General features: G+C 39.5%; 1 protein-coding gene across 1 annotated transcript; it reads left to right on the forward strand.

Annotated features, from left to right (window-relative positions):
- Window positions 1-878: 878 nt before the first annotated feature.
- On the forward strand, window positions 879-20,155 carry LOC146559623 (HHIP-like protein 1). Its single transcript, XM_085245731.1, has 15 exons — window positions 879-1,143; window positions 1,276-2,146; window positions 10,006-10,270; window positions 10,777-11,056; window positions 11,174-11,299; window positions 11,378-11,521; window positions 13,032-13,144; window positions 13,395-13,535; window positions 13,679-13,753; window positions 14,070-14,196; window positions 14,412-14,557; window positions 15,630-15,711; window positions 16,151-16,233; window positions 16,596-16,892; window positions 18,567-20,155. The coding sequence occupies exons 2-15, from the start codon at window positions 1,841-1,843 to the stop codon at window positions 19,352-19,354; spliced, it is 2,973 nt and encodes a 990-aa protein (XP_085101857.1). The 5' UTR covers window positions 879-1,143; window positions 1,276-1,840; the 3' UTR covers window positions 19,355-20,155.
- The last annotated feature ends 7,455 nt before the right edge of the window (window positions 20,156-27,610 follow it).

The raw sequence follows: 27,610 nt of genomic DNA on the forward strand, positions 1-27,610 counted from the left end.
TATCTGTAAACCAGCTACTCAAACACATTGGCTACCTACTTGCCAAGTTTTGCTACTACTTGGCAAGTAGTTAGCAAATGTCCACAGACAAACGGGCATCTTTAAAACTACCTTGGTGGGGCACCTTATACGTCTTTGCAACCAGTTTCACCTGGTGACTGCTAGCAACCACTCGCCAACCAGTAGGAGAATAACAATTTTTTCTTAGCAATCATGAGTTTGCCCGGGGGGGTCATTGAACAATCTGTAGCACTGTGTTGTTTGGATCCCGGTAAAGACGGTAAAGTGTTTGATCTCAAACTAAAAGAATGAGCTGCAAAAACCTGAAGAGTCATGTTCTCTGTGCTGATTATAATGCATTAAAATATAAATTATATAAATCTGAAGCAAGTCAAAGTAGAGAAACATTGTATATAAGAAGTTTAAAGGTCTCTTAACTGTCCCCCCCCCCCCCCCCTTTTTTTTTTTTTAAATTTTCTGACTTGGGAAGAAGCTATAATTCAACTAAAAGTATTCAAACAAATTAGTTGCAAATGTTTGCCAGTTGTGCTCTTAAACATAAGATTCAGGTTTGGAATAGTGCCTGGAGAATCCATTGGTCTCTGCTTCCAGCACACGTCTCAGTTCATCTGACCACACACACACACACACACACACACACACACACACACACACACACACACACACACACACACACACACACACTCGACCTCACCAGTGTGAGTAAGTCTGTCTGGAACTGTTAGACACAGAGAGGAGGTCTGGGAATGCTGAAGGTGGGGGAGTTCAGAGGAAGAAGAGGTAGAAAGTTGCAACTTCAGGGCAATATGGACCGCATGCTATGGGGAGGAATGCATGTGTCTTTGTAGGAGAGTGAAAAAGCAAATGAAAAGAAGAGGAGGGGGAGGAGGAAAGAAGCAATGAGGGAGGGATCTCAGCTAAAGCTGCAGCGTGGCTGTGTCTGAATGAAAGGACCTCTCACTCTCACTTTCTTCTGCTGTCTGTCTGTACCTATGGCTTCTGCAAACGAGCACGTCCAGACCAAACACAGAGCAGAGACTCTCCGAGTGACTTCAAGCTAGAAGTAAATATTTTTCAGAAACTGTGGCTGAGGGTGCAGCATTTTCGATTGCTTTTCGTAAGGTTAGTCCCTCTTTCTAAGAAGATTAGTACTTTTGTTTATTTGCTTTTAGTGCACCAACAAACTTATTTTTGAGAATAAGTTGCAATGTGATTGATGGTCAGTTTCAGTGACGGGAACCTTATCTCTTTCAGGAGCTTCTGCTGTGACGTGCAGGTGTTTATGCAGATATGACTGAGTAAACTCTTCTCATCACAGAAATTTGGGACATTGCTTGGACAGACCTTCAGGACTGCTCTGCAGTTCTCCTGAATAAAATAATTCACTGGATCTTGGATCAGATTTACTATATTTTACCTCATTTTTGTCTCACACATCTTGAGGTTAGCCTACCATGTGAGTGTGTTGTGTGAGTTAGATTTAACTGGAGTTATCCTGAGTATTTTGTAGGTTTCTGGCCAGCTGGCAGGCAGCTGTGATGGAGGGTCACTTCATACACACATTCACACCTCTAGACATAAGCTCACTGATGGCTGCCTGAATCTGCAGAGACAAGCACACCAAATGAAAACATCAAACATTCCACTTTAACTTTCAGTTTCATATTTGCGCTTTATAGACGTGATGTAACCTGTACACTCATTTCCTTTTCTTACCTTTTCTAAACTCAAATACCACATTCACACTGACTTCATTTACTACAATATTGGGTCAAGAGACAAACTATCCAGAACTGAGAGAGCGTATACTTACAGCACGATGATACAGACCTGCAATTTGGTCCCCAGATGCATCTTGCAGCACACATCCCCTCACCACCTTCTCCCCATCCTGCTGTTGCTCCTCCGTACCTGGTGGGGGAGCTGTCACCCTCAGTGTTTGGATTACAAGCCTCCATTTGAGCCCAGGCAGCCATTGGCCTTCTGCAAGGAGTATTCCAAGTTTGGGTGCTGTGATGTGGAAAAAGATGAGGAGATATCGGGCAGGTTTTACAACATTATGGAAAACTTTGACCATTCAGGTTATGCAGCCTGTGGCAAATACGTACGCAGCATCCTCTGCCAGGTAAGAGAAACATTTATTCTAATTTGATTTGATCTCTTTGATTTGATGAGTATAGGTACAAATATTCAAATCAGACTGTGTTACACATGTTCAGTTTAGAATTCAAACTCATGTTTTCCACTGTGTGTATAATAACTAGATTTTATTATGCTATTTTATTTTATTTATTATTTTATTTTAATATGCTGTCCTCTAATCTAGCATCACAATTGTGACTTTTTACATTTAAATTAAAGCAGATTCCCCTCTGGTTTGTTTTAGCAGGTAATAAATTCTACTACATATTTCCAACAGGAAGATATAAGTGTGTTTAGTCATGTGTAAGAAGCTCATCATAAAGGAGAACCAACAAAATATTTTAACAGTTTAATGAATACATGATGCTTTTAGACAGCAGTTACTCATACCAAAAGCCAAACCGATGTGTAAATTGAACATGGTGAATATAAAGCCCAAAGGATCATCCAGTGGAAATAAGCCCTCCAAAATCAAGAACAGGCTGCCTTTTGCTAAGAGAGTTGAAGATGAATGATTGCGATGGGTTTTCTTTCCCTCTGTCACCAGAGCACCTGCTCATGGGGGTCATAAGATTGGTGAGGTTTTCTCTGTTTAATTTGTATTATTGTAGGGTCTGATGCAACCCATGGAGTGGTGTGTATCAGACATCTGGCCTGATTTAAATGTTCATATAACACTACGGTGGATTTTTCAAAAAATATGTTAGTAATTCCTTTACTGTACCGCATAACCGTTCAGTTTATTGTTGCTAACTTTTCTTCTTGATGAAATGACAGTACACATGGGTGTTGAATGAAAACATAGATATCCAAAAATTTCTGCCACAACTTCACCAACTAAGGTGCATGGAGTGGGACACCTGTTGAATAAAAACAAAAAACGCGCCATTGGTTGGACTTCTTACCTGATACATGATGTTCAGGCTTGTAAAAATTGTGGATTCTTCCAGTGAATCCTGCTATTTGATGTAGACACAAAATGTCTGGGTCCATGGAGGTGATGTTGCATGGTCATCTGTTCACAAACATGTACTAAACAAATCACAGATTAGTTGTCATCATTTTTTTTTAAAGCCAAGAAAGTTGAAATGGACTGATTGACTGGAAATCTGATAATTTGCAGTCTTCTTGGTCCTGACTGGTGACCTGTTGGCTAGCCTCACGTGCATTCAAATGTGAGCTGGTCCTTTTCATGCAGCCACCTGCTAGCATTTGGCTGTGGCCATTTGCGAGTTCTACTGTGAGTAGGGAAAACACAAAACTGGCAAAGTAAATTGGGACAGAATCGGCAAATGTTCTTAGCAAGAGACCTAATCAGACACTTAAATCACCCTCACCAGCTGAACATGAACATTTTAAAGAAGCCAATAAAGGTGACGGCGCTATGGCTAAAGTTAACGTGTTTAGATCCAGCCAGGTAGCAGCCTTGGTATGAAAAAGAGGTCAAAGAAAAACAGTCTGTGTCATCTTATCTGGTAAAGTTACAAGTAAGCGTGAACTATGTGCCAGAAAACATTAGTTTCTCAGATGAGGCACAGACATAAGCATAAGACAGCCAGTCTCCAGAGTTTGAACCAGAACAACTGTATGAAATTGCAGAACAATTTAACAGCACATTCACTTTTCCAGTAATCTCACAAAAATATGCATTAAGGTTTTAACTACGCCATCAGAAGACTTGGCAATATTTGAATGAAGTGCCTGTGCCAACATTAGGTGTAGAGGGGAACAACTGAATTTCACTTAATGACAGCAGAGAGACCATAAGGCAGAGGTAGAAAAATGAACCAGCAATCCCTAGGTGAACATAATATTTTTTTTTCTTTAACTTATATTGTTTTAAAAAGCATTGACTCATACAATTTTGGCATGAAAAAAAAAACTTTCCAAATGCATTATTGTGTTATTCTTGCAATGCAGTTTAATAAAAAATAAGATAAAAATAAGATATGAAATACTTTCCTTATCCCATATTTAGGAAATTCATTTTTTAAATAATAGTTAATGATGATGATGATACTACTAATAATAAATTGAACATGGCAAAACAGAACATAAAATAAAATAAATACTCAACTTTTAGTCTCTGTTAATAGTTTTGGATATTTTTTATTCTAACGAGTTTTTCTATTTTAGTGTGAATGTGTTTTAGTTTCCTTTTTCAGCTCTTTAATCTTAAACAGATCCCAGTGCTGAAATCCAGCCCCTCCCTTCCTGGAATAACCCTTGAAGCCACTCCCACTCACTGATGACATAATTAGGCCCTGACTTTGCAGCTCAGACGCTTACTACGTGCAGATCCAGAGCACAAATTAAATGATAGGTGCAGCACAAATTTGGTCATGGCCGTATAACTGAGATAAAAGCTTCACTATGCAGAAGCCAAAATAATCGGGTGGGTAGCTTTACCATAAATAACACTTTAATTTTTGATGTCAACAAGGAAACAATGAAAACTAACAAACCTGGCGGCTTCCCGGCAGTTTCATACATCATACGTTATGTAAAGATGGTGACGAATCGTCCAAAAATATAGACTTATGTTATTGTGGTAATTATAGCCTGATGTGGTTCTTACCAAGCAGTGCAGGCTGGATCTCAAGTAAAATTGCAGAGCTGCGACTCACGCACCATTTACAACTGCTGGATATAGGTGGAGCTCAGACGAAATATACATTCAAAAAGTTTAGCATGATACACATGTGCTGTGTAGACTGCAACAAAAAGCCTTTAAAGAAACTCTCATTTACATGAGCGCTTTATATGAAAAGTTATGTTAAAAATAAAGAATGCATTTTTGGTTCCATTTGAGGTATGTTGATGCTTTTGTGTACTTTTTAAACCTTTTTCAATGATGATGGTCCGCTCTGTGGTTTTTCGGCTCCCAAGTTCATAATTTGAGGTGAAAGAGGCCCGGGAGGCGGTCAGGTTACCCCGCTGCCAGGGTACTTAACCAGGGCAAAAGCCATACACTGAAGCCGTCTGTTCCAGCTGCAGAACGGAAGCTTCCTAGCACTGATATCAATCACAGCGTGAAGAGAGGGACAGGCAGACACATATTAAAGAGAGAGACAGAGTGGGAAATGAGTGTGTGTGTGTGAGTCAGGGAGACGGGAGGAAGACTGTCATTGTTCTTTGCTTACTTGACCAAACAAACAACCATTTCCTCCTCAGGCCAGGGGTCCAGGATATATCAGGTTGCTGCAAAAGAGGAGCAGAGAGAAAAAGGATGAAGAAAAGCACAGGAATAAGAAGAGATGAATAAAATCAGTGAAGATAATGTCAGGCATAAAGAAAAGAGAAAAACAAATGAATTAACGATAATAAAAACAGACATAGAGATAATTTCAAGGGCATTCTGTTGCCCTTGAAAAGAGTGTGCATTTGTGTGTTATAGTTGTGCTCTGCTTTCACGTGGCTTTCTCGATGGGTTTTCATTTATTTTGTCATCAAATAAACCATTAGCAGCACCCTCAGTTCAACAAGACCCATAAAGGGGCTGTTTGAGGATAAAAAACATTTAGTGAGCACTGCACCAAGCAGCAGAAGTCCAGATTAGTTGTTTCCCTCTTGCATTTTTAATAAGCAAGCTTTTAGTACGGTAGCAATGTGTCTGGTTGTGTACAACGTCTCTTTATGTCTGTCTCCACATTGGTTGAGTGTGGAGTAAGTGCATATGAGAGCATGAGGGTGGGAATGGATGTTTGTATCTGTGTGTGCCTGTATGTCTGTGTCTATATGTCAGGTTGGGTGTCAGGCGCCACCTCTCTGGGGACATCTCAGGCCCTCCAAGGTTTGGAGGCCTATCTCCCCCCACCACCACTTCCCCTGCCAGTGGCGGACCCCCTCAGACATCGGTGCGTTGGTGGTTCTTTGTGTCCGGGGATGGGCGTCCAGGTACACACCGGCTCACTCCTTGGCGGCCGCTTATCGGGGCCTGGAGCCTGGGGCTCGCTCGGGCCACTTCGGAGGTGGGGTGCCCCCGGCCTCTCGGCCTGGGGCTCGGTCACTCAGGCGCAGCTGGCTGCCGGCGGAGCTCACGGGCGCGTCACTGCAACTCCCCCTGGCTTCTGCTCCGCGGCTGCTGAGTGAGCCCTCATCTGGGACTCCCCTCAGCTCTTTCCGGGACAGTGGCGCAGCTGCCCCTCTGTTGGTCTTCCTTGGTCTCTTGTGTTCTGGGGGCCTCTGGATGTCTGGAGTTTTGATCTCCTCCACACCTGCTTCACGCCCTGGAGGACGGGGCTGTGGCCCCCCCACACCCTCTAGCAGATTATTACATGAAGGAACCTTTTAAAAAAACAAAAAACAAGCGCGTCCATGCTCACAGGTGTACACACGGGTGATCACACCCACAAACTACACCCTTTTTGGCTCCTACCTCAAAGCACACTGTGTTCTGTTGATCTTATGTGCTGCACAATAATGTTTAACATTTAGTATTTACTGTCATATTCCCATATATCATTGTGATGTTGTTTATTCTATTACTCTTGTTCTCTTCTGCTTGCTTTCTTTTTTCTTTCTCAGCAGGTGATCCAGGTGATTGATATATGCATTTTTTTTCTCTGCCCGTTCTGTTGGTTTTTGTCTTTTGCCCTTCTCCCCCGTCCCTCTTCTCAGCTGTTTCTCTTTCCCTCTTTCTTTCTCCCTTTCTTTCCCCCAGTCAAGTCTGTCCCGTATTCAGTAAGTGAAAATAAAAGAAACAGTAAAAGGTGAATCAAATGGACCATTACGGCAAGGCTGGGATGGTCAGTTTGGTAAAGTAAATCCGTTGGGCATCTTTCTTTGCCTTTAGACAACAATTCTGATGGCAAAAGAGCCAAACGGGACAGGCCAAAAAAAAAAAAAAAAAAAAAAGCAATGTGTCTGGCTGTTTCACACTGCTCTCTCAGTTTAAAAACTCAGCCTGTGTCATTTCCTCAGACAGGGTCACACATTTACCTCTCATCTGTTTACCATGACTCTTTTTTGTCTCTCAGCTACAATAAAACACCAGCGTGTGGAGCAGTCAGTGGAGAATCTGGAGCATGTGAGATGACAGGAATAAAATCTGAGTCTATTCTGAATTTGACGGCGTAAACACCAAATTATAGCAGCTTGAAGTGGTCGGGTTGTTAGAAACAGCTGCTTGTAGCTGCATGCCTTATTTCTACCCTATCATAGTGGAACCAAAATAGGACAATGGCTGGGATTTCAGCATGACTTGGTCAAACAAAAGATCATGTGCAGTATTTGCAGTTTGCTCTGCCTTTTTGCCAACACATGTCTCTCATTTTCAAGCAAAGAAAACGTCTTCATAACCTTATACCTTCATAACCTTATTGAACTTATACATTTTTCCTTGAACGTAGCATCTGCCCCACATGCCTGTTTACTGCTTTCATCAGCAGTTCCAGCATCTCAGACTGAACACAGCTTTTGTTTGGCCCAGTAGAGAGAAATCTCTTTCAGAGAACACTCTGATCTTTTCCACAGTAGTACTATCAAGATGTTCAACAAGAGTCTGCGTTGACTGTTTTTGCCAAACTCCCCACCTCCCCGTTCTCTGTGATTTATAAAAGTCAGTGTTTCAGTTAACACTTGGATGGAACAGCAGTTTAAGCCATCTGTGCCCTAAAAGACAAAGACAGACACAGAAATGTAAAGTTTGATGGACTACTGTATGATCAGCAACTGTGATGAAACATTTTATGTGATACAGTAAAAAAACAGACAAAACAGTGTCCAAAAAGTATTGATAGTAATCGATTTGTCACACCTTTATATTTAAACATATCCATTTTAGTGTGGGCTACAGCTTGAGTCATGTTACCTACTGACACTGTGAGTTTGTCCATATGTGTGTAATTGTGGTCTAAATACTTAAAAAAAATCTGCTCACAGGAATATACACCAAACACAAAAGACGGCCTTGTAGTCTTACAGGTGGTAATTAGGATAAAAATCAAGGTCAAGTTTTAAGTTCTGGTCACAGCTGGTCAAGGTCTGGCTGACTATACTTGTAATAAAGCAGTAATAAATATCTACATATCCAAATGCTTATATTTGCCCGATTGCCAAATTGTAAATATGACGAAACAGTTATTACCCACAATACACTGTTCAAACTCTGGCGTCATCTTCCTGGTCAAAACTGTTTTTTGTACCACTGGAAAAATTGAACTAGAGACAGTTGGTTGTTGGTACTGTTTCTACATAGAACAGAGATTAGATAGAGGTTTGCATATAGAAACAAAAATCAAACAATTATATTAAAATAAATAAATTTAAAATCTTTACATTTTGCCCCAGACTGCACTGAGTTACAGGATCTTTTCTTTCTTTTAACAACTCTGGAGTAAAGTGCTCTGCTGGTACAAATAATTAAATACGTTACTGCTCATCCATTTCTACCTGATGTACTTTGTCTTACCAAATAAAGGCAAGCGCAACAGATTTATATAACAAAAAAACAAAAAAACAAATGGCAGGTGTTTATATTATTTTCCAGTATGTAGATTCACTAGTTAACAGGACATCACCCATTTATTTCCTTTGTTACTGCTTTGATCTTTTTCTCATAATGAGGCTTTTCCTACATGTACCCAGACTGTTAAAAAAAAAATCTGAATGCTGAAGGTAAGAGTTTTACAGCTGTTGTACTTGGTGTACTTGGCGAACAGCTGTTGCATCACTGCATTCAGTGTCAGCATCAAATGCAATTGTTTGAGTGCAAAGTTAAAGAAAGGAGCCAGAAAGCCTGTGATTGTGAGGTCAAGAAACCACTGAAGGTTTTTTTTTTGTGAATATCTGCTTTTGCTTCATTCTAATCAAGGAAGAGATTGCAAAAAGAAATCCTTCAACACAAACGTTCCTCTCACTAGAAAGTCAAGCAAAGACGTCCAGGCAACTTCTGTGACATTGGTCCATCGTTTGGGGACTATTTTTCAACCAGGGCTCAATGAAGACAACAAAAACTTAAAAAATCTTTTAGATAAAAACACATAAGTACATGTTTTCATTTACCAATGTCCTTACAAAAATGTTACAGCAAATAATTACCAGAAGAGGCATTGTGATGACAGGATTAAAAACAACACGTTTTGTCCACGTTGACGTTATTCAGTGACATAATTTTTAAAGTGCTTTTGAAACTAAATCCACCACTTACATAATCACTGTAATAATCTCCATATATAAAAACAGCTGAGATTAAGCGTCAGACTGTGAAACAACACAAAAATATCCCATATCTGCTGTTCTGATCTGTGCTAAATGAGCGAAATCTTTTGCAACGTTATTTATGTTTATTTATTTAAATATTTACTTTTGTTTAAATACCAAAACAGTTATTTGGAAAACTTTACTGATGTCAGAAATAATTCACTGCAAAGTGAAAATAGGTTTATGAGCCCTTACAAGAAACAACACCAAATTTAATCTAAACACTCTTGATCTACCAAACCAATCTTATGCTGGTTTGTTGTTTGGGATTTGTTTACTGGATCAGTTTGGTTTTTCTGGCAAATGAAAGCGCACCAGTTTGCATGATGATGGTTTGGGTGCCATGGCTCTTTGTGCCTAAGGCACACCATTCTGGGTGTGGACAGTGTGGTTGTGACTTAATAACTGAGTGGACCTTCCTGGGATCCATTTATACCAGGCCGCACTCAGACAGGCTGCATATATCTCAGGCTTGCCCAGTCAAAATGAGGCCCAGAGGCTGTGGAAGAACAAATACACAAATCCATTTAAGTGATTCATTACTGAATCTCATACATTTCTGTACCTTTGATATTAGCTCAAAAAAGTTTTACATTTTTAAATCATATGTAATGAAACGGTATCTGTTGTCCTTTGAAGGAGTGTTCTCCATATGCTGCCCACCTGTATGATGCCGAGGACGCTGACACACCCATGAGGGCGCTACCTGGACTCTGTGGGGATTACTGCTCTGACTACTGGCGGCAGTGCCGGTACACGCTCAGCCTCCTGCTTGAGGACGTAGGGAACTCACAGCAGTTTGCAAACCTGACTGCCACAATTGAAGAAGATCACAGAAGGTTTTGTGAATTTCTGGTGTTGAAGGACAAAGAGTATTGCTATCCTAGTGTCTTGACAAATGCAGGTATGAGTTACATGTTGTATGAAGAGGTTAAAAAAATGCATCTCGGTGTAACTAGCCCAGAAAAAGGTCTAGAGTATACAGCCTTGATAGCTCTGAAGCTGTTATTAAACACATCAATCTGTGAGCTAAATGTCAGCGTCAGTATCAAAATGATGCTCCACATCAGCAAACCAGCTAGCATGCTTAAAGTGAAATGTTTAAAATCATTAGTACGAATGTTAATGATGGATGCAAACAGTCTGAACTGCATGCATGAATTTGAAAATATCCGTGTCTGCACTGTCTCACCAAGAAAATCCCTGCAATGAAAGAAAGTGTGGGTGGAAGAGCTCTTCATATTGATTTGTAACTGCCTGAACAGAAGCTGAAAGTACAGTGCATTGCTGTAAAATAATTACAGTTTTAATTTGGTGCAAACCTCTGCAAGTTTGATTGCAACTCAGTTTGCACATGTGATTAGACACATGCCAATCTACTCTCCCGTGTCTTTTCCCCCCCACCCTAAGAGTTAAATGCTAACCTGGGATTGCTAAATGAAGATCCCGAAGGATGTTTGGAGCTGTGCTTACAGGAAGTTGCCAATGGACTCCGTAACCCTGTGGCCATGATCCATGCAGATGATGGAACTCATCGCTTTTTTGTTGCGGAGCAGCTGGGTTATGTGTGGGTGTACTTGGCGAACGGCTCTAGGATCGATCGACCTTTCCTCAACCTGACTAAAGCCGTCCTCACATCCCCGTGGGCTGGAGACGAGAGGGGATTCCTCTGCATAGCCTTACACCCTAGGTCTTTTTTCCAATCAAAATACACATTTAAATAGCAACATTTCGTTTTCAAAGGAAAAATTCATTGTGCCAAAATGTGAAATGCAGCATTTCCATTGAGCTTCTGTTTCGTTCACAGGTTCACCACTGTCAGAAAAGCCTACGTGTACTACTCTGTGTCTGTTAAGAAGGAGGAACGAATACGAATCAGCGAGTTCACAGTATCAGCACATGATGATAATCAACTAGACCATTCTTCTGAGAGGTGCTGTATTTAGTAGGTCCTTGCATGGTCTTAAATGACACAAATACATTCATCATCTTCTCATCTCTCCTGCTGTAGAACCATCCTGGAGGTGGTGGAGCCAGCATCCAATCATAATGGAGGACAGCTTCTTTTCGGTCACGATGGGTATCTGTACATCTTCATAGGTGACGGTGGCCGTGCTGGAGATCCCTTTGGAAAGTTTGGCAATTCACAAAACAAGTCAGTACTGTTTAACTAATGTGTTTGCATGTTTGGATGCATGCATAGACCCACAATGTTGATTTCACATTTTGTGTTAAAGAAGATGTGAAATCTCAAATAACACGCAAATATAATAGACATAGTTGTGATTGTGAAGAATGCTCATCTTTATAATCTTCACGAGGCCTCATGACGTTGTCAAGATGTTGACTTGATAAACAAAATACCAAAGTCGAGTCGGAGCAGGTAAAGCGTCAGAGAGTCCTGCCAAAAATGGGTTCCAGATAGTTAAATTCCTCTCAAATCAAATCTAATTAAAAGGATCAAATTTATGAGGAACGTTTCTGCATTGAACAGAGGGCATTATAAATGATAGTTTTGCAAAGACTATAATTCAAAACAATTTCTTCAAAGTGACGAGTGAAAACTTTGTTTGCACGTGTCATAAACAATCATTCATGATAACTGCCAGGTTCTGTGCTGTGCCAGTTTATGGAGATTTCAGTCTTTAATTTACAAAACACTTCAAATAGGCATTCCTCCTCTATGGTTTATCATTATACCGAGAGCTGCATTGATTGAAGTTTATTATTTTTGAATTTTTAGCACAGAAAATTAAAGATAAAGCCAAAAAACCTTTGGTTGCAAGTCACAAAGTTCAGCCAATAGAAAAGAGCATCAGGGAGTTCAAATATTGCTCCTCATGTTTTGTAAATCAATACTTCATCCTGTGAAATGCACCAATAATGTCACATTTAATAGGTAGGTTTGCATTTTAGGGCTGACAAAAATAGCGATCTATCTTTAATGTTTGTATCAAGAAAGCAAGTAAACTTCCTCCAAAACTGGGACTTCATTTAGAGCTGTTAGCACCTTTTCTCCAGAGATGGACAATTTAGCCGTTTGTCTCCTCCTGAGGCTGTTTTTGACAAGCCGTAGTAGCTCTTCTGGGAATGCAGCCTGCCAAGTCTAATATTGACATGACACACTACACACATCATGGACCACCACACACTGGAATGTGGAGGGGAGAGAGAAAGTGAGCGAGAGTGAGTGCAGGGTGGTAAACACTGGAAAAAGTGGACACTGGAAAAAGGCCATAAAGGCCATTAATAATATTTGTTTTAAATTATTCTTTATACAGAAATTACACCCATTTGTGAAGGTAGTTCCTCTTTTCCTTACATTTCTAAGCAGATGAAACAACAAGGGAGAGAAAGGTAGGGAGAAGGAAAGAAACAGCTCATGCTAAACTATCCCACATTGATGGTCAGTGTTATGACAGCCAGTGGATTCAGATCACTACTGTCCATTGTTCATGTGACTGCTGATAGACGTAGCAGGATGGATTTTGAAGTGTCCAGAGCTATACTCTCTACTCAGATTCATTCAAACAGAACTGCAAAACAGATCTGACCGTGCTTTTCTGGCGTTAAATAAACACTTACGGTTGAACCATTCAGTCACCACAGTCTTTATGATACTCTGAGTCATTCTTCCTTTTTTGTCTGGTCGTTACGTTTAATAGGTCAACACTTCTCGGAAAGGTGCTGCGTGTTGACGTTGACTTCAACGATAACAGTGCCCCGTACAGCATTCCCTCAGACAACCCATTTCTGGGCGAGAAGGAGGCACGGCCGGGTAAATGAATTTCCTGTTTGTGTGGAAGACTGTGATCATGTCTGGTGACTTTGAAGATGCTGAATGGCACACTTATTAATGCTAATCTAGCTTAGCTTTTCTCTCATAATATTGGACTGCGGTGGGACTGTGTTTTTCTTTCTGTGCAAAGCTGGAAAATGACTGTTCGTGTCAGAAGTGCGTCCTCACAGAGGATGTCATTTTTGTTTGTGTTTTCCATCCACGTATTTCTTTCTTTGTTTCCCTGCAGAGGTTTATGCCTATGGAGTTCGCAACATGTGGCGTTGCTCCATTGACCGTGGTGACCCCGTTACCACTGAAGGCAGAGGCAGGATGCTTTGTGGTGACGTGGGCCAGAACAAATACGAAGAGGTAGACCTCATTGTTAAAGGTATGATAATTGTAGTTTGAAGGATGATTTTCTTTTTCTAATATGTTGATTTCCAATTTTTCCAGCATCAAACCGTTTGAATACATATAAATTGTAGAACTTTTTTGCTGAGTAATTTTACTGTGTCAACTCTTATTTTTAAGGAGGAAATTACGGCTGGAGAGCCAAAGAAGGATTCAGCTGCTACGATCGTAAACTCTGTCAAAACTCATCCCTCGGTGAGTCTACAGTCTGGGTTACTGAAAGTCCATAAATACAAGTATATTTTAACCAAATTATTTAATATTTATACAGATATTTAATTTGTAAATTAAATTGTTACAGCACACTCTTTGTTCTCTGTAAAAGCCTCCTTAGAATAGAATAAAAAAACTTGTCAACTCAAAAGAGATTTTAAATAACGGAACTTCATTGTCCTTTAATTTCACGAGCTCAGGTTTCTTACAGGGTACAGTATATTTCCTGTTTGTTACAATGATGTAGCAGTGACACTGAATAATAAACGAGGTCTGATCTTTGTTTATGTGTTTGCAGACGATGTCTTGCCAATCTTTGCCTATCCACACAAGCTGGGCAAGTCTGTGACAGGAGGATACATCTACAGAGGCTGTCAGATGCCCAACCTTAACGGACTCTACATCTTTGGGGATTTCATGAGCGGGTGTGTGTTTGTAAAATTAAAATTTCAAATGAAAACACTCGTAGCCTTTTTTGTTTTTGTGGATTTCTACCTAATCAGTGTCCAGTCAGTGTGCTGTTGAACTGCTCTGCACAGGGTTGATTTAATAATTTACAGTAAAAATGCATTGATGTGAAGCTTTTGGACTACAGCTCTTGCTATGCGTAAACATTATATGTATCTCTGTTTGTGTTTAGGCGTCTGATGTCTCTTAGGGAGAACGTTACCACAGGTGAATGGCAGTACAATGAAATCTGCATGGGAAGAGACCAGACCTGCAGATTCCCCAAACTTATCAACAGTTACTATAAATACATCATCTCTTTTGCTGAAGATGAAGCAGGTAATAACTGTGTGGGTCGGTGTGTTGATGTATTGCTACCAGACACTGCATCACTTATTTAATTAGGTACATTTATAATGGAACGATAAACTTGAGCCCCAATCACACACACCTAGAAACAGTCCATGAATCCCCTGGCAGCTGCCAGTTGCTTGTGGAAAATGTGTATTCTCAGACTGGTTGGGGTTGCTAGAGGTTGCTGACAGCTGGTGAAATAGGTTGCAAAGAGATGTAGGGTACTGCACTGAAACCCTCCTTGTGACACCTGCAGCCAACACTATTAAAAAGGTGTAACTTTTTTTCTGTTTCCAGTTTGTGTTGCACATTTCACAGTTTTACTACTGCTCAGTGAGTAATTGACGAATGTTTGCAGACAAGTACGTTTCTTGCATGAGAACTACAGGCAGTTTTGTCTCTTAGTAACCAAAACAATCAAAGATGTTTTTGGTGTAGCGCCCTCTTTAGGACTGATTTCACATAGCAAGAGCAAACACTCAACATCTAGTCCGGAAATACAATTTATTTTTCTACATGTCTTTGGTTTCCAGAGGATTTCCTACTGGTTTCCTGGTCTGTGTGGCTTAATGTGAAAAGAAATAATTATTTCTAACTAGTACACATGTAGTGTGAAGTACCAAAGTGGATATTTTTACTGGTGTTATTGTTAATGAAATTAGATTACTACTAAACTGCATGATTTCTAAGTTAGGAAATGTTTAGGTTTGTGTTGGTCTTAAAAAATTGTATTTCTCTTCTTTCCTGATAATTTCAGGAAGCAAATTGGAGACGAATGATTAAAGCAAAGTTTAAAATATTTTTCCCTAGAGTAGTGTTTTGGTCTCTCTCTTTCTCCCCCATTTTGCTATTTTTGTACCTCTTTTATTTCTGTCTCCCATCTGTTGTCATCATAAATATTTCCCTCTGTTCCTGTTGTTTAAATTTTTTTCTTTTTTTATCTCCTTCTTTTCTTGCTCACTGCTTCCTATTTTTTTAATCTCCCCGTTTGTCTTTTTATGTTCTGCCGTCTCTGCCTGCTGCTCTCTTTCTCCATTTCGTCTGTGAATTTTTCCAGGTGAGCTGTATTTCTTAGCCACAGGAGTCCCGAGTGCGACAGCAAGAGGTGGCGTTATCTACAAGATAGTGGACCCTTCCAGGTAACTTGCCAATGCATCACTTTACTTCATCAGCAGTTAAGTGCTCATTAAACTACATGGATGTGTGATGTTAAGGTGTGAGAGTGTGAACCCAATAATTATATATGATGGAGGTTTTAAGAGTTGGAATGCTGCTAATAAAATACAGTGCAGCAACATGTTAAAATGTTAAAAGAAGTGCTCAGAGCACAATCATCTTCCATCCCTCTCTAGCCAATCCAGGCAAAAAGAAAGAAATAAGAAAAACAGATTTTTTTAAATCTTATTTATTTAATCTATCTTCATTGACTGTATCTCTGCACTAATACACACTACAATTAAAGTGGAAGCTGCTAAACACCATTAAAAACAAAACATAAAAAAAATAAATGAAAAGATACATATGTGCTTATAGTACCCAATATTGCATGTGTACTAATCTTTTCTGTCTTGGAAACAGGAGAGCACCACCAGGAAAGTGTAGCATCAAGCCTTCACCTGTTAAGATAAAAGGAAAACTAATTCATTTCCACCCAAAAGAAGGTAAAAGAAAGTCTTAAAGTGGTGTTTTTTTCTCGAATTTCCTTGCCCTGCTTCAACCTTTAATAATAATAATAATAATAATGGATTGGATTTATATAGCGCTTTTCAAGGCACTTTACAAGTGATTCTTTCTAGAAATTGGTGAGTTACATTTCCAGCAGTAAATAAATGGTTAAAACATGCTATTTAATATGCATGTGGTTTCTTTTGGCTTCTCTTGATGTCTCTTGATTGTTCACTTTAATGGGAGCGTTTAAATTTGATAAATCTACCAAATCAAAGCAGTTTCTTGCATCAGGTATCCAACGGATGGTTTTTAGCACTGCATAATTCTTTTTATTTTATTTTTCTCTTTTTTGCAGAGTATGTAATCAACAAGAAACCAACCACCACAGCTGTTCCTACTACAACGACCACTACAAAACCTACAACAACTAAAAAGAAGACAAGAATAGTAATAAAAAAACCTCCAATGCCAACAAGAAAAAAACCAAAGCCACCGCCAACAACAGCAGCAACAAGAAAAACAACAAGAAAGACAACATTACCAACAACAACACTGGCTCTCAAAACCACAACAAAATCTGCGTCGACCACAACAGTAAAGCCAAGAACTGTCCAGATGGCAGCAACAACTCCTGCCACAACCTCGTCCACTGGTAGGCCTGCTGGTGTACCCGTTTATCAGGCTAGCTCCACTGATTACCCAGTTTCTAGCCAAACCGCTAACCCAACCACTAATTTGACTATTAAGACTAAAAATAAGTCCACGAGACTTGTTCACACCGTGGCACGAGGAGAAGCCAGCAACGCCAAAACTGGTGGTTTCTTCGCCTACATTCTGATTTTGTTTCACATTTTTACATCTTAATTACTAAATTTATGTTTGCTTCTAAGTAAAATCCTTTGCAAATTAGGCTTAAGTGCTAATAATTTAGCTTAGCTTTCTTTTTTTGGGGGGGGGGGGGAATCACACCTTCTTGGAATAAGGTAATTATAAAATCTATGCAGGCTTTCTCATGATCAAAAAGTATCAGCAGTATCTCCTAAAGGTCATGTTAAAATGTTATGATTTAATCATATTTAAATTGATTTTAAGGGTTATTTATGTTTTTCTTCAACTAAATAATTTGCTATATAGTTTTTGGCCTTTTAACTGGTTTTACACACCGTTTTGAACTGATTAAGAATATTGTGAATATTTATATAGAAATAAATAACACATAAAATGATTTAAAAAGTTTGATAAATATGCCCCTTGGACATTTTCTCTACTTTGTTGAGGCAGATAAGCCATACTGTAACCTAAATGGCAAAAAAAAAAAAAAAAAACCAGAGTAAAAAAACAAAAGGTGACTTTTCTTAAATCAATATGCATTCAAAAAATAAGTAGCTTTTTAAGAATTCATTTTTGCATCTCACCTGTCTATACAGTTTAGCAAGTCTGTGCACTGGAACATAAACATGGGGAATGGAAAATAATTTGCATAATTTGCAGAGAAAATGCTGTAAAATTATTGTTTATCTTAATTATAACTGAGTTTACTGCCTCACCCTCTTGGCTTAGTTTTAATCACAAGTTTAATTATTCAGACTAAGCCATTTGCATTTGCACAAGCTTTTGCCCGACTCAGGTATCGTGGAATTGACTAAATTGGCTTTGAATCCCAACTTCAGACCTGCTAACATGCTATTCTTTGGCTGGTTCAAGAAGCTAAAGCAGGATAAATGGTGCTTATTTATGCATTAGGTTTTTGCACTGCTTTAATTTAAATCAGGTGTTTTGGCATAATTTATTATGAATAAATTGTTCTGCATCAGCCTCAGTTTGGACATTCATCCTTTTGTGTCTGTGTCTACGTCCTTCCTTTGTGGTTGATACTATTTTTCCTTTGTCAAATAGTACAATGAAAAATATATATTACAATATAGCCACCTGCACAGCTAAAGCTAGCATTTTAACAACATGATATCTTATTTAAATACCTACATATATAAAATACCAAAAAATGGTGGTTTTACATTTTTTGTCTGAATACAGAAATTTTCTAGATGTATTTACACTTTATTTAAATGATAATAGAAAAAATAGTAGTATAGTAATGAGTAGTAATGAGTAGTATAGCTAGCTAACTTGCTAACTTTGCACATAACCCATTTCCTAGCAGGCTAATTAGTCGCTAAAATATCCTCTTATTTATATGATTTTTCTGCATCTGATTCTTAACAACAAAACAACCTCTGTTTCCCAAAATGTCAAACTTGTTTTATATTAACATTAGTTTCAGCACCTCATAAAACAAATAAAAAGGGTGATTCTGTCTCTTCATCAGGTTATCGCGCAACCTCCACGACTGCAGACTCATCTAGGATTGCAAAAACCCCAACCATCACCACACCTTCATCAGGGAGACATGGGAGACCCCTTCAGTACCCCCCTAGCACCACCTCACAATATTTCAAACCACAACTCCTTACCACTCCATCCACAAAATTGCTGAAGCAGCCCCACATGACTTTAATCTCCACACCCTATCCAAAAGCTCCTGACCATAGGATGACCACAGCATGGCCACCGTACTTCAACCAGACGCCCCTTGTACCATCCTACAGGCCCCAGAGACCACTAATCAACACTACGCTGCTTAAAACACAGGAGGAAAAGCTGTGGCTTGGTGAGAAGCTGGAAAGTGCAGGAGAGGGCAACCAAGTGTTTAAGAGGTCGAGAGGACGGGGTAGAGGTCAAGGTTACAAGAAAGCAAGAGGAGGGTGGAGGCTGCGGGTTGGCTCAGTGCGACTTGTAAGCGCCGAAGGTTTGCCAGATCGAGGCAGAGTGGAAATTTTCATCCGTGGCCAGTGGGGTACAGTGTGCGATGACCTTTTCACCATCAAGTCAGGTAGTGTCGTGTGTCGTCAGCTTGGATTCTCGACTGCCCTGGCAGTGATGAAGAGGGCTGTCCTGGGGGAGGCGGACGACAGTGTTAGGATATTCTTGGATGATGTGGAGTGTGAAGGTGGGGAGAGATCACTGCTCGAGTGCAAGAGGTCCAGGGTTGGGAAACATAACTGCTCACATGCGGAAGATGTAGGGGTGATCTGTGGTTACCAAGGAGTTGGTTAAAAGAAAGGGAAAAGCATTGGGAGAACTGGAAAAACTGGAAAAAATATATGGGACTATCACATACAGACAGTGATTGTATAAATGATTATTAGATCCCACACATTTTTTTAAGGATGACTTTTAATTAATTGCAATTTTCAGAATTTGTATTATCCTGCTTTTGCATTTCTGCACGTTACCTTAAAACTGCTCTATTTGCGTCTTGGAGAGAAGTGGAAAAGAAGAGCATGCATCCAACTTTTCACTGGCTTTGTGTGATCTATATGCAAGTAGCTCCTTCTAAACTCACTGAATCCACAGTTGTAAAGATAATAATCAGTTACAAGTTGAAACAATGATGATTATAGTAAACAGCAACATAGTATCTAAACCATAATTACATAAACACGGTGTTACCGCTCACAAAAGGGACTCTTTCTTAACCCCTTGTGAGTATTGTACTTAAATTAATTTTGGTACTCAGCAGTTAATGGTTTCATAATGTTCATGATGCAAATCAAGCTAAAAACTGGTGGATTGAGTGAGTTTTGGAGGTGCCTTGACATTTAAAGAAAAAAAAAATCCTGCTAGAACACACAAACATTTTTTAAATGCATAATTTTACTAGATTTATTTTCTGAGGCAGATTTTAAATAAATTGCACATGGAAACATGTTGAATGTAGTTTTAAGATGAAAAAATTATCTTTAACCAGGAAATGCTGGACATTCTGCGGATTGAATGTAATGTTTCCAGGTTTACATAAAGAGATGTTAAAGGCACAGGGGGCCTGTGATGTAAATAAAGTTTACTGCAAAGTGATTTTCTTCTAAGTCTCTTATTTGCTGTCAGTGAATTTTATTGAACAGTATCTGATTCTGCTTCAGCAACACTTCTAAGCACTTTGTTGTGTAAAACAATGAGGATTTGTAATATATTAATCTGAAATTTCTGAGACAGTTTACAGAGCATTTGACCCATTTGTCACTGACTTTTCTTGACTTACACGTAGACCTTAAACAGGAAGTAAAAATGTTTGTGATGAAACTGTGGAAACAGTCCTTACTGACCGTAAAGATATTTTCTGTGGCCCCAAATAAACATCCACACATTTTATGGTCAGACGAATAAACATTGAAGATCTTTTTGTTTCCTGATAGGCCATAATTATCTGTTGTTGCATAAATAATAAGTAATTCCACTTAAACAGAATTTAGCTTTGGGGATGAGGAGGTCCAGCTGTCCAGCCTTCTTATGTGCACGCACATCAACATTTTGACAGAAGGAAAAACTGATGAGTTGATGAGTTACACTCAGTGGGCTGGAATGCACCACATGTCAACATTTTCTTTACATTTCAATTTTATAATTAAATATCACGAAATCTAAGGCTTGGTCTTATTTCCTTCGTCTGACTTCCTTCATTCTCACTCCATATATTTGTGTAATCATTAAAACATGAAAGTCAGCAGAGTGTAAAAGAGGCGTTATTACAAACAGTCCCATATTAACAAACAAACAGATGGCTGAATGAACAGAGAGAAGCAGCATTTGGGCAAATTAAGGAGTGAAGTGACGAAGAAGAAAACAGAAGCAGTACACCATCTTGTGTTGCCTCTATGGATGTGGTTTAAACTGAAGGTGACAGAATTCTTCACTATGTAAAACAAAATGTTTTGAGAGTAAAAACCATGATTCCAAACAATATTTTTGAAATCCGGTTAGCCTCACTGTACATTAACCAAATTCATTTGTTTTTCTTGATCTGGATTAAAATGATTTCTACGGTTCCTAGTTGCAGTGTAACACTGTTTTCCTCAGATCTGGAAACAAACATCGACTTTAAATATGAACCCGACATGTTTGTCTTTTGTACTGTTGATACAAGTACATCCATGCTTACATTTTGTTTACATCAAATTCTGAGTTTTCTAGTCTTGTTCCAGAAGTCAAGTCTCTTCAGCCCTCTGTGGTTCAGTTTTGGTGAGTCCATGACAATTGTAACTGACCGGTGTGGCATCGGGTGTGGTGCCGTGCCTGTGGGCTGCTGCATTTCTAGATGTTGTTGGTTATTTGAGTTTCTGTAGCCTTCTTATTACCTCGATGCAGAGTGGGCATTCTCCTATGTTCTCTCACTGGGAAAAGGCATTTTCAACCAGAGACCTGCTGCTCACTGGATATTTTCTGTTTTTCGTACCATTCTCTGTGAACATTAGAGATGGTCATGTAGTAAAATCTCCGTACATCAGCAGTTTCTGAAATAGACCAGCCCCTCTGGCACCCACGACCACAGCCACTTAAATCACCGTTCTTCCCCATGCTGTTGCTCGGTGTGAGCTTCAGCAGATCATCTTTACCACGTCCACATACCTAAATGCAATGAGTTTCTCCCATGTGATTGGCTGATTTGAGATTTGCGTTAATCAGCAGTTCAGCAGGTGTACCTAATAAAGTGGTCAGTGGGTGAAATCACTTGTAGATTTAAGGTGTTACCATTAAAAATAATACAAAAATAGCAAACAAGAAATAATAATAAACTAATCATTTATTAATAATAATAAACTAAATATGAATTACTTTTGAATATTTATAGATTTTTTTTTTTACCAGAGTTGTGTAATGTTTACCTGAGAACAATACAACGGATGATTTTTATTATAAAAATGGAATTAGCTCCCTTTTGTTAATAAGTATTTATAAACAGAACACCAGGAAAAAAAGATCATATTTAAATAAAGCTTGCTTTTGCTTCCAGACCACAGGGAGGCAGTCATGTATAATTTTATACGGAGCTGTGAATAATACAGTCCATGTTCCCTTGTTATCTATTTCATTAGCTTGCACTATCACACAACTGTTAAAATTTGTTTTTACTTTCATTTTTTTTCTCAGTAGAGCACTTTTCAATCTATTTCAATCCATCGCCTAATAAACTCACCCAGTCATGCATGGCAGAGGCAAACTCGAGCCATGAATTCCAAGAAACCATCAGAGGCCCTCGGAGCAGAGCGATGACACATTAATTAATTTATCCATATAGCTACTTCACCTTGTCTTCAGTCTGTGCTAGTTTCTCACATCATCACTCACATCTGTCCTCCAAAGACTGTGTGCATCCTGTCCTCTGGACCGTGACAGTGGCACTTTCCGAAAATAAAGGTCCGTCTCTGTAAAGCAAGGCAGAGGTGCCCCTGTTGTGAGAGATTATCTTATGTATCTTTTACAGTGAAGCTACTAGAAGTGGCTATATGGTGATGTTAATGGGAGTGACATTGTACTGTATGCAGGTCTTAAGGTCTAAATTCCAAAGCAGAAGATGAAAGTGGTTGTACCATTAGCAGGCTTACAATTAAAATCCTTATAAGTCTCTCTCTCTTTCTATCCCTCTGCCTTTAGGCTAGCTGGCCCCATCTGCTTGCAATGTCCTATAATGTGTTGACTGAAGTCTCAGGGGAGACATTGTTTCAGACACAGGATTTTTGTCTTATTTACCCAAGCAAGGTGACAGAACACACTTTAGGCAATGGCCTCAGGAAGGAGTCTCTTAGATGTAGGAGAGTCGTAACTATTCACACCAGAGTAGCTCAGCAACCAAGAGACAACCAAGTCATGCTCAATACCCCCTTTTCATACTTCCAAGCATAAAAGCATAGACCAGAGTGTCCCCATGATCTCAGAGGTAATACCCAGAGGCCAAAATGAGCTGGTAATGCACTGAGTTTTGCATTTATTATTATATTACATAACATAAATCATCCACTAATTACAAGCAGAGCTGTGGCTCAGACTTCAGCACAAGATATGTTTTGTTACAGAGCACCATGTAGTCTGAAATATCAACACGAGGGAGAGCTGCAGCTCTTGTGCAGTTCATCATCGCTTGTCTGCTGCTGACCCAGATTAACAGGAGAGGGGAACCACATGTGCACCTGTGTAAAAATAATGAATAAATAAAAAAAATGCACACAGTGGTCAGATGGACACATGCGTATAACATTTTCAAGCATGCATTTGCACAACGTGCTTTTCAGAGTTAAGATGACAGCAACGCCTCTGCTGTCTTGAAATTAGCTCTATGTTGCGTCAGTGTGCTCAGTCAAGCCGTGTGCTCATGACTTTAGCTCATGAGTTCATGAGACGGAAAAGCTAAAGTCTAAAGAAGATAATTAAGAAGGACACTGGATTAAAAAGCTCAGAGATAGGAAAAGCAATAAATGATACAGAGTGACGATAATCTTTGCCAGCAGCCGATTTAACTGTGACATTAATTATCTCTAATGGATCTATGTTTTATTAAGACGATAGATATTCTTCAACAGGATTAGACCGAAAAGGAACGGATAGAGCATCCTATCGATCTACAGTAAATCACTCCAGCAGGAATAAAGCTCGTGGTGTAAATATCACTGCAGAGAAAACCCTCCCAGACAACAAAAGCAACAAAATATGGTTGTTTTCTCCGTTTAATGTGATTACCTACGCTTTTCTTAGCAATAATATATGTTTTTATACACTTTTAAGTTCCATTACATTAAAAAAGATATTAAAATAACTGAGAGAATAGGAAGGCAAAGCAGGAAAGGACTGAACTGGAAACACTGAATTAAGTTGCCTGAGGTTTCACAAGGGGGCTGTAAAGATACACTGCATAGAAACACGCAAGCGTGCACATAATGCCCACATCAGCGCAGACACACACACACACACACACACACACACACACACACACACACACACATCCTCCGGTGTCTTTTGTTCCTAATTTAGATCTCTTGCTCCCTCCGACTGTCTCTTTATTACTGTTTTACAGTTTTTGCCCGTTGCTTGAACACATTTGGCAAAACGTCGCTCATTGTGCCAAAACTCTAAACACAAGTAAACACGACACAACACTGGGAAATATACCATACACATCTGTGCCAAAATGAAACTCCACTCCCAAAACCTAAACTCTGCTGTCAAAACCTAACATTCCTCTGTCAAAATGTAACTCTGTTGACAAAATGACACATACTTGCATCATATGCAAACACTTACAGATCAGGGGGAACACACTAGTCTTCTTTACATAAAACACTGCAGTCCTTGATTTCCATTGTGTATTCAGAAGGCACATTTACAGGAGACACATTTCCAAACAACCAAAAATGCAAATAGACCTACTCAATAGTGTACATCGCAGTACCATGAATTCAGATAAAGCAAAAAAAAAACAAACCACAACACAATACAGTTTTTTACAGTCGCTAACAAGCGTTTGTCCAAACAGTTGTCACATTTGCAAAACTCTAAACACAATTAGCACAGCATCGGTCTGTTGTGGCCATACCATTCACACATTTCATGTCGTGTTCACCCAATATGCAGTCAGTGAACACATTTCCACAATGCTTACATTTTCTTAACAGACAAGTTATACCTCCCAACAAAACTATGGACTGTTCTTGTAGTATCTACGAATGTTAACACACAACATCCCACAATAGCAAAAACAATATTCCAAACCTTAGATACAGTATAAAAACCTCTGCTTCTGCAATGATATGTCGGTGGATCCGACATACCAGGCGGTTTTATCCCAGGTGCATCGACTTGGATAACATCAGATGTGATGTTGATGAAAACATGTGGCCTAACCCTGAAGATCGCAGAGATTAGATGCAAATCTTTTGCCTTTTTTTAGCCCCCCTCCCCCTCCCCCCCTTTTTATCTTGGCTTTTTGCTGTTGTTTTTTTGTTCAGAATGCTCTTGTGTGTTTCATGGATATTTTGTTCACTGTAAGCAATACTGTAAAACTTTCTCTGTCCTATCATACCGTGTTTCTACTGTACCTCCTGTGGTAAACAGTAAAGAAACAAAAACTTGTTTGCTTTTTACTGGAATGCTTTTGAATGTGAACATTACTGTACATGTGGACATACAGTTACCAACCAAGACATTTCTGGTGTCAATATGGTGGATTGCATGTTTCGCATGCAAATACCTGTGAAACTGAAACATAAAAGTCTATGCAGTTTTTGTAATGTCAATAATAGCCAGTATTTTGAAACCTGGTGTACTTTGATTGACTGCATGTACCTTGTGAAGTGAAAACAAGTGTTATTCTTTGACAGACTAATTTCATTCTGAGTCAGATTTATAGTGTTTTTGTACAGTTAGTGTGTGCAGAGAACGATGTGTTCTAATTTTGAAATGAGGAGTTAGTATATATTTAACAAAGTGTATTTTTGGGAAGGATATTATCCATTTGGCCAATTGTGTTTTGTAGGTGTGGGTCTGTGTTAAGAGTTTAGAAAAAGTATCTGAAGTATGGGTAGGCGCTTGTTAGCGACTGTAAAAAACTGTAATACTGCAATAGAAAAAACACTATACTGTAAACACAAAAAACCATGACAATTGTGCATAAGTGGGCTCATGGATCCCGCCGTCTGTTGGGGTCTGGCCACAGGACCTCATCAACATCGCAAGCAGTGTCCTCTCCCGCTGGGCACCGGGGAAAATATCCTCTTGCATGTCGAAACCCTGTCACTGTTCCTCTCGAATGGGACTCTGTAGAGCTGCTTCATGGTGATGCTGAGTTTACCCAAGATGCGTCTGATGGTGGTGATGCTCACATGGTTTATGTTGCTGAACACTCGCCTGTCTGCAAGTATTTTCCATCGTAGCTGGTGGAGACGGATGGCATTGTCTGCCCTCACTAGGTCCACAACGGCAAGTTCCTGCTGTTGTGTGAACAGGCGTTGCCGTCCTCCCCCAGAAGGTCTTCGGGTCATTCTGGAGGAATACAACCACATATTGTCATCGGTTTGCTTATTTTTCTTACAGTACTTTACTGTATGTACTGTGTCATCCACTGTACAACACTGTACTTCAATATAAGGAATCAGCCACTTTGGCTGCAAAAGGAGCATTAGCACCCCGTACACTTGATATGGTAATGTGATATACTGTAGAACAGTGCTATGAAACCATCTGAGTAGAGCAGAAGGTATGGAGGTGAAGACATACCTGTTTTCTAGTCGGAATGTTCGTATTACAGATGCCACTGTGAAGCGGCTTAGATGTGGGTGGACTCTCTGCCCAGCTTCCCTCATAGTCAGGCCATGGTTGATGACATGGTCCACCAAAGTTGCTCTTATTTCATCAGAAATATGGGTCCGTTCATGGCCTCTTCGGCCTTCTCCTCCTCTTCCTCCTCCTCCTCTACCTCTTCCTCTTCCTCTTGCTCTCCCTCCATCCATGCTTGCAAAGTTCTTGAAATGGCTACGCTGAGGGCTTTTTGTAGTTGGCTAATTGGTGTTCGGTTTTGCAAGTACGTGCCTTCAGGTGTGTATTTGAGTGGTTGCAATTATCCGATGTGTTTTGTATTTTGGATACATGTGTTTTCCGAATGGCACCCTGAGATTTCATTTTGTGAGCGAAGTGTCTTATGTATGAAATAGAGTGTAGCATGCAGGACCATGTGTGTTGCATAAAGGGGTAGGTGTGTTGCATAAAGGAGTAGGAGTGTTGCATAATTGGTACTGGGGTGCAAAGCAGCGCTTTTGTTTAAGGTAGGGGTACATGTGTTTGAGGTATGGTAACAAAAGCTTCAACTTGTGTTACTTTAGTCTAGGCATGGGTTCATGGTGTTCAAGCAACGGGCAAAAACTGTAATCACTCATTGCCTGTCTCTTCTCCTCTTGCACTTCCTTTGAGTTCTACTTTTCTAAAGGCAAGTTTGGCTTTTTTTTTTTTTTGGACAGAGCTGGAAAATCAAACTCAAATGAAAAAAAGTGAGGATCAGGATAACGATGGCTTTTACCTGGGAATGAGCTAAGAGATTCAGATATCTGTGTGTGTGTCTGACGGTTGCTTGATGTCAACTTAGGAGCATTTTTCTCTCATTATGTTTTTCTTGCCTCTGTCTGTTTGGTTTGGTGTTTGATTTGAGTTACCACATCTCTTCAAGTATTTAGTGGGATTAACCACCCTGTTAGCTCTGCTCCTTAATGCATATATTTTTTTACGCGGGGCAAATAGGAACCGGTGAACAGGGCCTACTTTAAATAATCTTGGTGTCAACTGCAGCATTGTTGACACCACTCTGTCACATTGTGTGCAATAGGATATTTATACCTACTTCTTGAGTTTGAACAGCATAGCTTACAAAAAATCCTACAAGTGTGTTGCTTCCTTTATCTTTTGCTTTTTAATCATTACATTTAATCTGATCACAGTCAAAGTCAAACTCAGCCCCATATTGTAATCCAACTCTCAGACATAAGCATCTAAACT

This window comes from Mchenga conophoros, linkage group LG14, assembly GCF_057382185.1.
Source record: "Mchenga conophoros isolate Kocher_MC1m ecotype Shallow Benthic linkage group LG14, M_conophoros_male_GT1.1, whole genome shotgun sequence".
NCBI classification, from domain to species: Eukaryota; Metazoa; Chordata; class Actinopteri; order Cichliformes; family Cichlidae; genus Mchenga; species Mchenga conophoros.

Bases quoted from the DNA above. Each gene is read 5' to 3' on its own strand.
- LOC146559623 (XM_085245731.1), top strand. From the start codon at position 1,841: ATGATACAGACCTGCAATTTGGTCCCCAGATGCATCTTGCAGCACACA. The intron at 13,145-13,394 runs GTAAATGAATTT...GTTTCCCTGCAG, and splicing joins CGAGAAGGAGGCACGGCCGG to AGGTTTATGCCTATGGAGTT. The intron at 15,712-16,150 runs GTAACTTGCCAA...TCTTGGAAACAG, and splicing joins AAGATAGTGGACCCTTCCAG to GAGAGCACCACCAGGAAAGT.